At 46.2% G+C, this 15,157-nt stretch overlaps 1 protein-coding gene across 1 annotated transcript in view; it reads right to left on the bottom strand.

The window, feature by feature from the left end:
• Positions 1 to 14,570, bottom strand: part of ccdc171 (coiled-coil domain containing 171) — a gene marked incomplete at both ends in the record, with an annotated part of 31,677 nt that extends 17,107 nt beyond the window's left edge. The window contains 10 exons of the mRNA XM_080544035.1: positions 175 to 226; positions 344 to 483; positions 854 to 943; positions 2,489 to 2,614; positions 2,883 to 2,975; positions 3,076 to 3,222; positions 12,007 to 12,197; positions 12,347 to 12,521; positions 13,313 to 13,463; positions 14,434 to 14,570. Coding sequence (XP_080400161.1) covers positions 175 to 226; positions 344 to 483; positions 854 to 943; positions 2,489 to 2,614; positions 2,883 to 2,975; positions 3,076 to 3,222; positions 12,007 to 12,197; positions 12,347 to 12,521; positions 13,313 to 13,463; positions 14,434 to 14,570 — 1,302 coding nt within the window. The remainder of the gene's footprint in view (positions 1 to 174; positions 227 to 343; positions 484 to 853; positions 944 to 2,488; positions 2,615 to 2,882; positions 2,976 to 3,075; positions 3,223 to 12,006; positions 12,198 to 12,346; positions 12,522 to 13,312; positions 13,464 to 14,433) is intronic.
• Positions 14,571 to 15,157: the final 587 nt, after the last annotated feature.

Below are 15,157 nucleotides of genomic sequence, written 5' to 3'. Positions count from 1 at the left end.
CTGTGTGTGTGCGTGTGTGTGTGTGTGTGTGTGTGTGTCCGTCTGTCTGACTGTGTGTGTATATCCGTCTGTCTGTCTATCTGATTGTGTGTGTGTGTGTGTGTGTGTGTGTGTGTGTGTGTGTGTGTGTGTGTGTGGGTGGGTGCATATGTGTGTGTGTGTGTGTGTGTGTACCTGGATGTCTTTCTGGTAGAGATGAGCCAACTTCTGCACCTCTGCTGCTCTCTCTCTCTCCTCCTGCCTCTCCTCTTCTCTCTCCCTCTCTCTCTCCTTCTTCCTCTCCTCTTCTCTCTCTCTCTCCTCCTGCCTCTCCTCTTCTCTCTCCCGCTCTCTCTCTCTCTGCTCGTCCCTCTCCCTCTCCAGACACTGCTGGGCAGAGTCTAGCTCTGATTGGAGCCTCTGGGTCTGGGCCGACCAATTGGCATGTTCCGAACGCAGACGCATCACTTCCTCCTGAGAGCTGGACACGGCCGAGCCCGCCTCCTGACAGAGAGAGGGAGGGAGTGAGAGAGGGAGGGAGTGAGAGAGGGAGGAGAGAGAGAGAGAGAGAGAGAGAGATGGGGAAGGAGAGAGGGGTGGGAGATATTAAGAGAGACAGAGAGAAAGCGGTGGAGATAGAGAGAGGGAGAGAGAGGCGGGGAGGAAGAGAGATGGGGGGGTGAAAGGGGGTAAGATATTTAGACAGACATAGATGGAAAGATATTTAGAGAGGGAAGGAGAGAGAGAGTGAAAGAGAGAGAGGGGGAGACTTCACATTGTTGTTATCTATATCGTCTCCCAGGTCAGCTCGGTCACTTCTTAGAAGAGATTAGGAGGAGGGAGTGGAGGTGGAGGAGAGGACTTAGTGGTTTACCTGGATCTGCCTCCTCTGCTCTGAGATCAGCTCCTGGTCACATGTCCTGTCCTGGGCCTGCCTCTCTGATGCACTCCTCAGCTCCTGGACCTGATCACCACCGCCACCGCCACCGCCGCCACCGCCACCATCAATATTAACAACATCATCATCACCATCATCAACAAAATTATCAACAAGAACAACATCAACAATTACATCATTAACAACATCAACATCATCATCATCCTCATCCTCAACAACATCAACAACAACAACAAGATAAGAACCTTCCCAAACCAGAAACTTTGGATGAAAAGAGAGGTCCGCTCACTGCTGAAGGTCACTGAACATGTGTGTGTGTGTGTGTGTGTGTGTGTGTGTGTGTGTGTGTACCTGGTCTGGTCCAGTGTGTGTGTGTGTGTACCTGTGCTGTGGTCTGGGCCAGTGTGTGTTGGTAGGAGGTCAAAGTTCTCCTCAGTTCGTCCATCAGAGCAGACAGAGCAGAGGGGCTGTGCTTCCCTGCCTCCCCTACAGGAGAGACCACATGGTCACATGGTGTCTCACACACACACACACACACACACACACACACACACACTCACACTCACACTCACACTCACACTCACACTCACACTCACACTCACACTCACACTCACACTCACACTCACACACACACACACACACACACACACACACACACACACACACGACTACTACACAGGTGCACGCAAGATTAGGATAGAGGTCCTGTACCGAATACGTTTACCATCACAGCCTTAACACATACACACAAACGCATAGACAGACAGACAGACACACACACACAAACACCTTTGGTTTGTGGTCCTACAGCCTGGTGTTGTTGCAGTAGCTGCTGCAGCTCCCTCATACAGCTCTCATAGGCTTGTTCTAGACCGTCCTGCCTCTTACCAGCCTGTATACACACACACACACACACACACACACACACACACACACACACACACACACAGCCAATAACAAAAAGAAACACAACACAAACTTGCTGCTTACTCATTCCTCAACAGCATAAAAAGAAACACAAACAGTGTGTGTGTGTGTTACCGGGCGGTATTCCGTCAACGTCGCTAAAGGAAAATCCAGGCTTATTTTGATACGTTTCATTTTCCAAAATGAGTCTGGATTTTCCATTAGCAACGTTGAGGGAATTACCCACCAGGTCTAGTTGTGTGTGTGTGTGTGTGTGTCTGTGTTTGTGCGGGTGTGTGTGTTACCAGGTCTAGTTGTGTGTGTGAGTGTATGTGTGTGTGTGTGTGTGTGTGTTACCAGGTCTAGTTGTGTGTGTGTGTCTGTGTGTAGTCTTTTCTCCTCCAGTAGTTGGTGTGTAAGTTCTGCCACTGCTCTCCTCTCCGTCTCCACGGCAACAGTCAACTCTGCCTTAGAGGACAGATAGTCCTTCTCAAACCTAGAAACACACACACACAGACACACACACACAGACACACAGACACAGACACACAGACACACACACAATTTGTGATTATTGTAAAAACATACTTGGTGGTCTGAAGAAGAAGAAGAAGAAGAAGAAGTAGTAGTAGTTCAGTGCCTCGCTCAAGGACAAGGTGTGTGGTCTTACTGCGTGAGCTTTGTGTGTGTGTCCAGGGCCTTGTCCCTCTCCTGTGCGTAGGCTCTCTCCACCTCCCTGAACTGCTGTCTCATCATCTCCAGGCTGGACACTGCCTCCGCCTGGCTGCCCTTCTCCACCTGCAGCACCCCCTCCAGGTCCCTGATACGCAGCTAGGACACACACACACACACGCACAAACACACATGCACACACACGCACACGCACACACACACACACGGACAAACACACACATGCGTGCGCACGCACAAACACACGCAAACACAATTTGAATGCACTTATGCAGGAGACAGAGGACTGTGTGTGTCTCTGTGTGTGTGTGTGTGTGTGTGTGTTAAGTTAGCTTTGAGAGGTCCTGTGTGTGAGAGTAAGAGTGAGAGTGACAGTGACTGTGTGTGTGTAGGTGTGAGTGTGTGTTACCTGTATGATCTCAGAGTTGAATTTAGACTCCAGGTGAGCAGCTCTCTCTGACTCTATGTTGGCCTCCAGTGTCTTCACTCTCTGTTGGGCCGCCTACAACACACACACACACACACACACACACACACACAATATGAAATTGCCATTTCAATTCTGATTTGTCTGTCCCCCCTCCCCTCCTTCCCTCCCCCACCTCCAGCTCTCTCTTGGTCCTCTCCTCTCTGTCGCTGATGTAAGTCAGATCACTGGTGTGTCTGCGGAGGGCCTCAGTGTCTCTGTCTCTCTCTCTCTGCACCTCCCCCATCCTCCTCTTCAACTCCCCCACCGTCCCCTCCTGCTCCTGAGAGAGAGAGAGAAAGAGAGAGAAATAAACAGATATAGAGATTAGATGTGACCAGATGCAGACTAGAGGGTGGACCAGAACCCTCAGGAGTGAGAAATGTTTTTGTTGATTGCTATTGTATTGTAGCCCTGGAATTTCTGTTTTCTTTTTTGGTTTTAATTTTCCACTTTTTATTTTACACAAGTAAATGTAGTAAATTAAGTAAAAACCGTAACTTACTTTCTGCAAAAAATAAAATACCCTTAAGGATAGAAGCAAATTGCGGCGTTTCTGATTCATTCTTGTTGCCTAATACTTTACAGTTGTACAATCATAGACTGTTGTACAGTCTATGATTACAAAAGATCATTCTTATAATGAAATATTCATTCTTGTGAAAATCATTCAAACTACGGTATGTAATGCTTCCTGTTGTTAGTGTTTTGTAGGTCAGAGTGTTATGAATGACTGTGTATGCTTTCTGAGTGAACATTGTTGCCAGTGTATGGTTGAACAAGCTTCTTTTGAGACATGTATGAAGTGTTTGGCCAAGATGCATGTTAGTAATGCAGACTGTATGAAGAGTTTTGACAATGTGACTTAGCAATCGTTAAAAAAAATGTAATAGATTGGTCCTTCAGCAGGAGACTGCATCAAGGTGGGAGTCATGGAGTTGGCTGGTCCCTGTAACAATGGTGTTGTCACCGGGTTGTGTGGTACCAGTTCTGTCCTCTAGAGCAGTGGTTCCCAACCTTTTTTGTCTTGTGTACCCCTTGAGCTGTTTTGCCATGCCAGAAGTACCCCCTCACTCATGCGTGTTGATTATTTCCCAAAAAAATCAATTAAACTCTAACTTGCAAATATAACATTTATTACTGACACACAGAGAGCAAAACCTCTTCTCATGTCTCCAAAACTCTAAACACATTTTCTGCTTTACACACATTTTGCTATTCAAAATGGCACTTTTTAAATGCACTGAACACGGTTTTCTGCACACAACAATCTGACATAAAGTCACATGTTTGCCATTTCAAAACATTGCCATTCAAAATTAGACTACATGAGCTAATTGGCCAATACATGTGCCACCTGGCCACCTCAATGGTTAATTGTTACCACATGCCCACACACTCACTGAAAATAGAAAAATAAATAATAAATAATAATGAATTTGATTTGATATCTGTTTCTTTTCCCTTTCTCCTGCTCCTCTTTGGCTTCTGTCTGAGGTGTAGTGATGTCATAATTTTCTCATCCCAGAGTCTTGACTGATGGGGAGAGGAAACAGACAAGATGAGACAGGATAAAACTTATCACACACACACACACACACACACACACACACTTAAACTTCTTATCTAACTCTACTGATTATTAATGAAATCATTTGAACCACTCCCCTTTAATACATAGATATTTACACCATTGTGAAAAATAGACTCACCCAGTAGCAGTTGCAATTCTTTTTTTCATCAGTTGAGCTTTAATGAGACACTTGAGGTTGCTTCTCTTTTATAAGCTTTGACAGTTCTGGAGGCAGTGTGGCAACAGCAGTCACCAGGCTGCTCTCCACACTCAGTCTGTTCCTTGGCTTGGTTTTGATGTGGGTCAAAGCTGAGAAGGTCACTTCACACATATTATATGTAGATCCAAAAGGCAAAAGTTCATTCAATGCACACTTTCCCAGCACTGGATATTCATTTTCAACATCACACCAAAACTCTGTCAATGACTTGTCAGCATGTGCCATCTTCAACCCACGATCAGAGGACATGTCCATCAGATTTTCCTGCAGGCTTGCAGGAAGGCTGCTGCTGCTCCTGTCATTCACTCTGAATGGGTTCCTCACCCAGTCCAGTTTTTCTGACTTTGTTTCAATGTCATGAAAGTACTGGTTGAAGTCAGTGTCAAGTTTGGACAGATGTGCTTTAACTATTTTCACCACAGGACCTCTGTCAGCATCAGTGGTGGCGAGATGGCCATCAAGCAGTGGGAAACAGCTCACATCTCCATCCTTACATTTCCTCTCCCATAATTTAACCTTCTTTATGAATCCATTCACTTTGTCATACATGTTAAGGATGTGTGAGTACTTGCCCTGAAGTGAAAGGTTGAGCTCATTCAGCTTAGTGAAGACATCAGCAAGATATGCCAGCTGCGCAACCCACACTGCATCCTCAAACAGGGCTGCAAGAGGAAGGTCGTTTTCTGTCAGGAAAGCAAACACCTCGATGCGCAATTCATAGAGCCGCAGCAGCGTTTTGCCACGAGACAGCCAGCGAACGTCTGTGTGAAGCAGTAGCTGCTCATGCTCTGACCCGCTGTCATGACAAAGAGTTTGAAACAGTCTGTGGTTCATTGGCCGGGACTGAATGAAGTTAATCACCTTAACTGCGTCATCCATAACTGCACTTAACTCGGGGCTCATCCTTTTGCTGGCGAGTGCCTCCCGGTGAATAATACAGTGCATCCACTTAATTTCGGGGTTCACCTTCATCACACGCCCAAGCAGCCCACGCACCTTACCCGTCATTGCTGCCGCTCCATCGGTACAGATGTGACTGCAGGATTTCCACTCCAGATCGTTGTCTTTGAAGAAATACTCCAGATCGTTGTCTTAATCAGAAATATTTCCTCGCCAGTTGTCTTTCCTGGCAGCGTCTTGCAAAACAAGATATGCTCATTTATGTCCGACTCTTCTTTATAACGCACAAAAGCCAGCAGCTGAGCCTCCCCACTAACGTCGGTCATTTCATCTAATTGCAAAGCGAACTGACCTGCTTGCTTCATTTTATCCACCACTTGTCCGACAATATTTATGGACATATCATCAATCCGACGGGAGACGGTATTGTTAGATAATGGTACCAACTTGAGCGTGTCAGCTGCTTTCTTGTCCAGCATAGTTTGAGCCAAAATCATAGCGGCAGGCAAAATCAGATCTTCTGCGATTGAATGTGGGGTTTTTGACTTAGCCACTAGTAATGAAACAGCATAGGACGCCTCCAGTGCTTTGCTTGACACACTTGCCGCTTTTTTCAGTGTAGCCTGACTTGACTTGAACTCTGACAGTTTTCGCTTGAAAAAGTCGTCAGTTTTACCAACAGTTGCTAGGTGTTTGGTGCTCTGGTGTCGCTGTAAATGGGCTGGCTTCATTGAATTATTAGCCAGGACTTCGCCGCAGAAAAAGCACTGTGGCTGTGGTGGATCAGCCGATGTACATGTAAATCCCCACAAAACATATGTTTCCAAATAATAGCGGGGTCCTTTTTTTCTTTTTTTCTCTTATCTGACCGTCTGATCTTCCTCTGATCTGACCGTCTGATCTGCCTCTGATCTGACCGTTACTGTAGCTGGTCGTTTTAGCCATCTGTCCATCTTTGCGGTATACTGACAGGCCTAGCTGACGTGCGCGCGTAAATGAACGTAAATGAACGTGATTTAAATGTGACGTGCCTACCGCTTGTGTTACAGTCATTACCTGTCGGGGAGGAACTTAAGTTGCAGCGTACCATTTTAACAACAGGTTTATGAAACGACTATATTTAATTATTTTTTGGGAAAGGGAAATAAATTATAATTCCAAATCTTTCCACGTACCCCCTGCAATCCCCTCACGTACCCCTAGGGGTCCGCGTACCCCCGGTTGGGAACCACTGCTCTAGAGGTCAGTAGTGCTCCATGGACAACATCATTACCAGGGGTGCACATAACGTTTTGGGGCCAATGCTCAGAGGAGCACCTAGGGATGCTGCTTGGTGCTCCCCGAGCTCGCGAGTCACAACCCGTCCCACAGGATGGATAAAAAAGGGATACATGGATAACTTATATTAGCAAAACGACATTTATTCATAAATAAAGATGAACGAACAAATGATTGTGTGCAAAACAAATGCAAAATCAAATGACTGCTCTTTAAGCATGAAAGTCTGTCAGACTCCTTTAAACACAATGAACACAATTAAACTTTTCAACAAAAAGTTACAGCCTAAGCATTTATTTATGCTACAAGCTTAATCATCACTGCTCTCTTGACTGCTGTTATCACTGTCCTCAATTTTAACCATGGTAGAGGATGTTGTAGGCTTACTCCTCCCCCCCTGGTTGAGCCTGCGATCAGCTGTTTGCATCCAAAGGTCAACAGCTGGCTTTGGGTCAAACATCTCTGTTGTCATCTCAGACAGGCGGATGTGCATCAGGGATGAGAGGCGAGAGTCTGACAGGCGGGATCTGTACCGTATTTTCCGCACTATAAGGCGCACTTAAAAGTCCAAAAAAAAAAAAAAAAGGACAGTGCGCCTTATAATCCGGTGCGCCTTATATATGGATCAAAATGTAAAAATTACATGACCAATATTTTTTTTTTAATAATAATAAAATGTTTCAGTACGACTGGTAAACTACAAAGCCGCACCGCTTGCAGCATTACGGTAATCAGTAAACGACGGCCGCCATCTTGGAATCTCCGCGAATGCTATTGTTATTCTATCATGTGCTCTGAATGGATGCCGTACTCACCCAACTGTTCAATTCGGACACTCACACCGCTTGCAGCATTACGGTAATCAGTAAACACCGGTGTTGTGCTTACTCACAGTCCCACACCACAAGACCCCAAGTAAAGAAGACTAAACAGAGTTTCCGAGGGAACAAAGTGAGATTCTTGGTGCTTTCAACTTGAAGTTTTAAAGTACCCACTCGATATAATAAACAACAGTTTAACGATCACTAAACACTTATCATTTGTGTATTGGATTCATTATTCTCGTTTGCCGGAGGCTACCGGTAAGGGAGGGTTGATTTGTAAACATACTTTCGTTTTAGCTCGTGTTCAAAAGCAAGAACTGTGTGTTCATCTAGTTATGTGTAGTTATGTGTTTTTAGCATGTCGATGTTCTCCCAGTATGTCATGTTATTAAAATACAGTTTAGACCTTCGTAGCGATGTGTTTTGTTAGCTGTTAGCCGCTAGCAGCGTTTGTTGTGGTTTGGTCAGATTCACTTTTCTCCCATTCAGTGTTTGAGATGAACCAACATTCAAATATGCCTGTCGTGTTCAATCTTTCTCTGATTTGAATGTATGACACATCATTTGAAAGCTTACAATCTGTAGTTTAAGCATGTGTAAAAACTGAAAAAGTACGTTGCACATTTCACCAGGAGCTGTCACATATTGGTTGTTGGTTATAATTGTATAGCCTATTGGTTGTTTTCTGGTGTTGTTTTGCTCTGTTTGTAGTCTACTTGATGTATTTTTATCAGCTGTTAAATCACCACAGCGGTTAATCCACTAATAGAGATAATAGCAGATTGAAAATGCTTGTAGCTAACTACTCTATATCTCGTGGTTGCAGCTATTGCGAATTGCTATTCACGCGAGTCAGCTGTGAATCACCGCAGGTCCTTGACGCTTGTTGCAAAAATGGATGACGAACGGCTGATACTTGAGGTGGAAAAATATATATTTTTGACAGTGGAGCAGGTAGAACGTTGACGGTGACAACGCTCAGGTGGAGCTTGGACAACGGGAAGTTGACACAACACCGATGGAGAGGTGACGCAACGCAGTAGGTGGAGCTTGGGCGTAACGCAACCCCAGTCAAACGTTTGACTGCAGTATCTATTCTATGCGCCTTATAATCCGGTGCGCCTTATAATCCGGTGCGCCTTGTGTATGGAAAAAATTCTAAAATAGGCCATTCATTGAAGGTGCGCCTTATAATCCGGTGCGCCTTATAGTGCGGAAAATACTTGTTTTTTATGATATTGAGGTGTGAAAATCCCCTCTCACATGCAGCACTGCTCAAGGGCAGTGTAAGGGACAACAGAATGACTTTCCAAATGTTGGAGTAAGTCTCTGGGTTGCTTGTCTTCACTATGTTGACCAAGTCATACACTGAGGAGGCTGCTAACCGTTTTTCTGACTGCTTTAACCTCATCCATTCTCTTAGAGTGGAGTCTTTGTCAACAGACATGCTGGCCTCATAATTCTGGAGGATGCCATCAAGTGTGGTGTTGCCAAAACTGTGGAGGCCTTTCATTTCCTGAGGCCAAGAAGGATCAAAAATTAGAAATTGATTACATGACTTGAGGGATTCATATCGGGTTTCAAACTCTTCAATTAGACCTCTCAGTACATGAATCTTGTCCCTGTCAGCATCTGCATTTGCAACAGCCTCTTTCCTGTACTTGCCATCACTGTCAAGCAGAAGTGTCAGCTGTCCAATAGCTAGCATGAGCTCATCTTTGCATTCACCAATACTCAACTTATTTTGCTGGAACTTGAGGGAGAGGAACTGTAAGATTCCTCCAGTGTCGAGCATGTTGGCTAGGAAACAGTGAAAGTGCTGAGTGCAGACATGTTTCAGGTCACTGTCATCACTTGTAGCCAGTTGAATTTTGATGGCAGGTAATAGTCTCCATATTTTCAAGAGAGTCTGTTGTCTCCATGCAGACCATCTAATATTGTGGAACTTTCCTAGTTTTAGGAAGGCAATGCCATTCTCATCACACAGTTTTTGTAGTTGTGCTGTTCTTTTTACACCCCCCTTCTGCAAATAAAAGCTAAGCAACTTGACAACAGAACGATTGAATGACTCACAGTATGGTACCATGCGATCAGTTGACTTCGCGGTGTTCTCCAGGGTGTGGGCCGTGCACATTATGTGCACCAGGGAATCCCCGATGACCACGTTCTGACGTAATTTGGGAATGACGCCGTTGTATACTGAGTATACTCCCACGTTGACAGCCGCTCCGTCGGTGCACACAGAGACTAACTTCGTCTGCCACTCCTCCGCGAGACCACATTCCTGGAATAGTTGCACAAGTCCATCCACTATGTCCTGTGCTGATCCAAGGAAATCTGAGCTAACCTCTCCGTTGCTCGACACCGACACAATGTACACGATTTCCCGCTCGGTTTTGTTGATGTCTTCTGATCCGTCAAAGAGCAGACCCCAGAATTCTGCTGCTTTTAATTTCTTAAACAGTTCCGAGCTGATTGTCTGTGCGATAGTCTGCACGATGCGGGACCCTGCTTCTCGTGTATGATATGCACTCCCGACATTAACTCCAAGCCTCTCGAATAGAGGAATGTCCTCTTCAAATGAACGCATTGGGCGTGCATGTTTCGCTTTGTGAAAGGCCAGGAGAAATATATTACACAGTCCTTGACGCTGTTCTTCACTAATGTTGTCCTGCCACCTGTCAAGCGGGCGACTGCGATCCTGGCTGCTCCTGTTATCAATAGTTTCAACTATCTTAACGTGCTCTTTGCTTTTCTCATGCTTATCAAACGGTGGATGACTGAAATTATTTGTCCCCAAATAAAAAGCGTTGCTTTTATCGGCCAGATTGGGATGCTCACGGCATATTTTGCACCACATCACGGTGCGCTCATCATTAGCCATTAGCCAGCAGACATCCTGCAGCCACTTTTCAACAAATGCACGTTTTCTGTGCGGCTCAGGTAATGGCTCAGTCTGGTGTTTTTTTTTAGGAGGTGGCGGAACACCAAAATAATTACTTAGTGGGGCTTGCTTCTTGGACATTTTGACGGCTCGTCGGGTGCCTCAGTGGTGCAGCAGTCAGCAGTTGGATTTTGAGGAAATAAATTCCTCTACCAGCGGTTACAGCTGTTGGTGCGCAAGAGCGCCTTCATGCGGCTGATCTGCCGCGCAGCATGCATTTTGGCGACGCATGCGCACTGGCGCACCAGTTATGTGCACCCCTGATCATTACCTTCGGTATTCATAGCTTTCAGTCACGTGGTTTCTTCCCTAGCAACCACCAACCTGACGGGCAAAAAGTATCATAGCAACATCGCTCAACATGGCTGCCTACTATTTAGACCACCTCACTCATGAAGAACTATCAAGATACACGACGGTGATAGGAGTGGAGGATTGACACCATTCAAATAGTGTTGGATTCCCTGTCTTCTACTCTATCCGGACACGTTGGAATTATTTTCCTAACCCCCGGAGAATCAAAGTTATTGACCTGCAAAGGGTGCCTCCTTGACCGGCTTTTCCCGTGAATAACACCGGTTATGGAGGTGGTACAAACATAAGACTATTATTGCTAAATTCACCATCAGTATACGGTCATTTTGAGCCCTTAACCACCGCGCTGACACCCCGAGAAGATATACTTTTAATATGAAACTCGATCAACCGGGCGTTCACCGGCTGCTGGACGAAACTCCCAACTCCCGCTGTCAGCGAGGCGAGGGAATATTTATATCCGGTAATTCGCTCCTTGCTGTGTCCACGGTGATAGGAGTGGAGGATCGACTCCATTCAAATAGTGTTGGATTCCCTGTCTTCTACTCTATCCGGACACGTTGGAATTATTTTCCTAACCCACGGGAAATCAAAGTTATTAACCCGCAAAAAGTGGGTTTTGCCCGTGGGTTTTGCCCGCAAAAAGTGCCTTTTGCCCGTCAGGTGGGCGTTTCCACTATGCTGTGACGTCACATGAAAGCTATGAATACAAAACCTTTGCGCCACTTGGCTAAACTACGTTGAGAGAGAAAAAGAGTGTGTGTGTGTATGTGTGTACCTCGGGTTTGTTTCTGCCTCTTGTCTCTCTCCAAGTATGACAATTGACTGGGAGCAACCATGTCCTCAGAAACAATCACTATCCACATGTGTGTGTGTGTGTGTGTGTGTGTGTGTGTGTGTTACCTGCAGCAGGCTGTGCATGTGTGTGTTTGTGTGTGTGTGTGTTACCTGTAGCAGGTTGTGTGTGTGTGTGTGTGTGTGTGTGTGTGTGTGTGTGTGTGTGTGTGTGTTACCTGCAGCAGGCTGTGTAGGTGTGTGTTCTCGGCGGTCAGGTGGTCGTTCTCAGCGTTGGCACTCAGCACCAGCCGGTCCCGCTCCTCTACTTCCTGCTGCAAAGCATGCTGGTCCTCCTCCCTGGCCTGGCGAGTGATGTCCAGGACCTTCTGTAGGTCACACACACTCTGCTGCAGCTCCTCAGCATGGACTACACACACACACACACACACACACACAATATGCATGTGAACACTTAGATAAACCTCACAAACCATTACAAACATAACAAACGTGCACACACACATAAACCCACCACCCACCCACACACACACACACAAACACAGAACAGATAGTCACCCTGCAGCTGTTGGTTGTGGCTGGCCAGGTTGGCCATCTTGTCCTGGGTGTGGAGCCGCTCAGCTCCGGCCTCCCTCCTGACCACAGCCAGCTCATACTCCAGGGTCTGCCTCTGGGCCTCCCCCCTCTCCACCTCCCCCCTCAGCCTGGCCCCCTGGGCCTGCAGCCTGGACACCTGGGGGGGGGGGGCGGGGGGGCACATGGAAGTAATGGGTGGGGCACTGGGGGGCACCTATATTGTTTGCTTTGGAACAACACAGAATAGCAGAGAATAAAGGCCTGAAGTGTTTTGAAGTGGCCAGCAATGAGTCTAGATCTAAATCCCATAGAACACATGTGTGGAGTGATCTCTCAAAACAGCAGTTGGGAGAAGGCACCCTTCAAATGTGAGCGACCTGGAGCAGTTGGCAAAAGAAAAGGGGTCCAAAAGTCCAGTAGAGATGTGAAAGAAATTCATGGTTACAGGATGTGATTGATTTTGGTTATTTTTTCCAATGGGTGTGCTACCAAATATTAAGTTGAAATAATACTTTTGTCCAGTCCATTTTTGGAGTTCTGTGTGGAATGATAACAGATTTGGCTTTTTTTCTCTGCTTTTTTGTATTGTTCCAATGCAAACAAAATAAATAAACATGTGAATACCAAAGCATTTGTAATTGCAACATTTTGGGAGGGAGAAGTGGTGCATTATCGGACAGAAGTGCAAGGGTGCCGATATTTTTGTCCATGACTGTAGGTCTCTAACCCAGGGATATTGACCTCCAGAGAGGGGAGGGGGGGGGCACCTCCCAGGTCTGTAACCCAGGGATAATTACCCCCAGGGGGGAGAGGGTGGGCACCTCCCAGGGTCTCTAACCCAGGGATAGTGACCTCCGGGGGGAAGAGGGGGGGGGGGGCACCTCCCAGGCCTGTAACCCAGGGATAGAGACCCCTGGTGGGGGGACGACAGAAGGGACGTCAGCCTACCTCCTGGTTGTGTTGTGCCGTCAGCTCCAGCCTCTCCTTCTCCAGCTGGTTGACCCGCCATCTTGACTCCTCCCCCTCAGTCACCCCGTCCCCCTTGTCGCCATGGCAACCCTGGTGCTTGGCCTCCAGGGTGCTAATGACCTGCTTCAACCTGACAACGCACACACACACACAGCAGCGCACACAGACAGAGACACAAACACACACACTTCAAATCCAAGTCCCCTGACCAAATCAAAGCAAACCTCTATGATTTGATGAATAGGACAAAATTATTTTGTATGTTAAAGTTCTTTATTATTTATCCCCGAGAGGAAATTACTTTCTCACAGCAGCAAGATTAAAAGAGTATGGGGGATAAAAAGACACATAACAGATAATGAATACAAATAGGGAATAAATATAATAAAAATACGGAATAAATAGAGTGGACACAATAGTAAAGTACAGACTAATGGCGCTTTTCCACTACAGGGCCAGCCCAGGCTGGCCCGGTTTATTATCCTTTTTCCACTGCCAAAAGTACCCGTGCCATTTCTGGTACCCGTGCCGAACAATAGTTCTTGTTCGCGATGGGTAGCGAAAGGTACTTTTTTGCCAGGCTGCGTGTGACGTGTGACTCTGCACACCGTTGATTGGTCAATGGAAATCGTCATCCCATGTTCATAGATTTCTTCGCTAACCGCCATCTTTAAATACCACAACAGATTTCGCTCTAGGAAAATGTCACTTACTGTTTCTGTAATAACTTATTAATAAAGATTAGAAAAGTTATGCTAACCATCGTACTATCTTAGTTTAATGTAATGTCAATGCATCATAGAACTTTTATTTACAACAAGCATAACAAAAAACGTAACGTAACTACTCCTTTCAGTCCCGACTCCCGGGTCGGTCCTGTATAGTGGAAAACGTCTCGTACCCAGAACTGTTCAAAAGCATGCCGAGGCGAGCTGGGTTGGTTAAAGCACATACAGACCCAAAGACAGGGCACGTTTGAATCTATACTAGCACCGCAACCAACGAGTGTGTGTGTCTAACGATGCATCTATACATCTTATTGGGTCAGAGAACGGTAAGCTGTCCGGTCCACCGGGGGATAAAACGGTGACTTCCCGTACCTGTTGACCTCCTCCTCCTCCGAGCTCTTGGCGGGATGTGACGCCCGCATGGAGGGCTTGGGCTGCCCGCTGTCCTTGCGCTTCGCTCGGTCATGGTGGCGCTGTCGATGGGCACCGCCTGGCGGCTCGGTCGGCATCGCTGACAGAGAAGAGGGTCCCGCTGCTGCCTGGTTCAACCACAGTCAAAGCCCGACGGTAACCTTGGAAACCAATGAAGCTTGCGAGATGATGATGATGATGATGAAGGCTCGATCTCAACACGGGGACCAGAACGGTTTAGGTTCATAGATGTTATACATATACCGTATATATATTATCTATGGTTAGGTTAGCCATCAACGGGAACTGCGCAGATATAGATGATATAGGCTTACACTGTCCGTGCAGTCAAACTACTACTAGCCTACCTCGAGATAACTGACCAGGAGTACTACAGTACATATGTCTTTATATAACTAAAGACCCAGGTGGAGAGGTAGTTACCTGGGGAGGGGGTTGCTTAGCTACCGTTGCCTTGCCAGCAGCAACGCTCACAAGACAGATATATGACGACGTCAACGCTGTAAAATACATGTATGTTTCTTTTTAACGAAAGAGAGAAACAGCACCTTACCTCGTGTAATAGTGCGCAGTATGCATACATACGATATAACTCTTTACACAACTCGATATCGATAAAGTGAATGGCATAACAACAAAACAAACAAACTAACTTACTTCAATT

The sequence above is a fragment of the Nansenia antarctica genome (genome assembly GCF_963989245.1).
Source record: "Nansenia antarctica genome assembly, chromosome: 13".
Lineage (NCBI taxonomy): Eukaryota > Metazoa > Chordata > Actinopteri > Argentiniformes > Microstomatidae > Nansenia > Nansenia antarctica.
The sequence above is the reverse complement of the archived record's forward strand: the minus strand, read 5'-3'. Positions and strand labels throughout refer to the sequence as shown.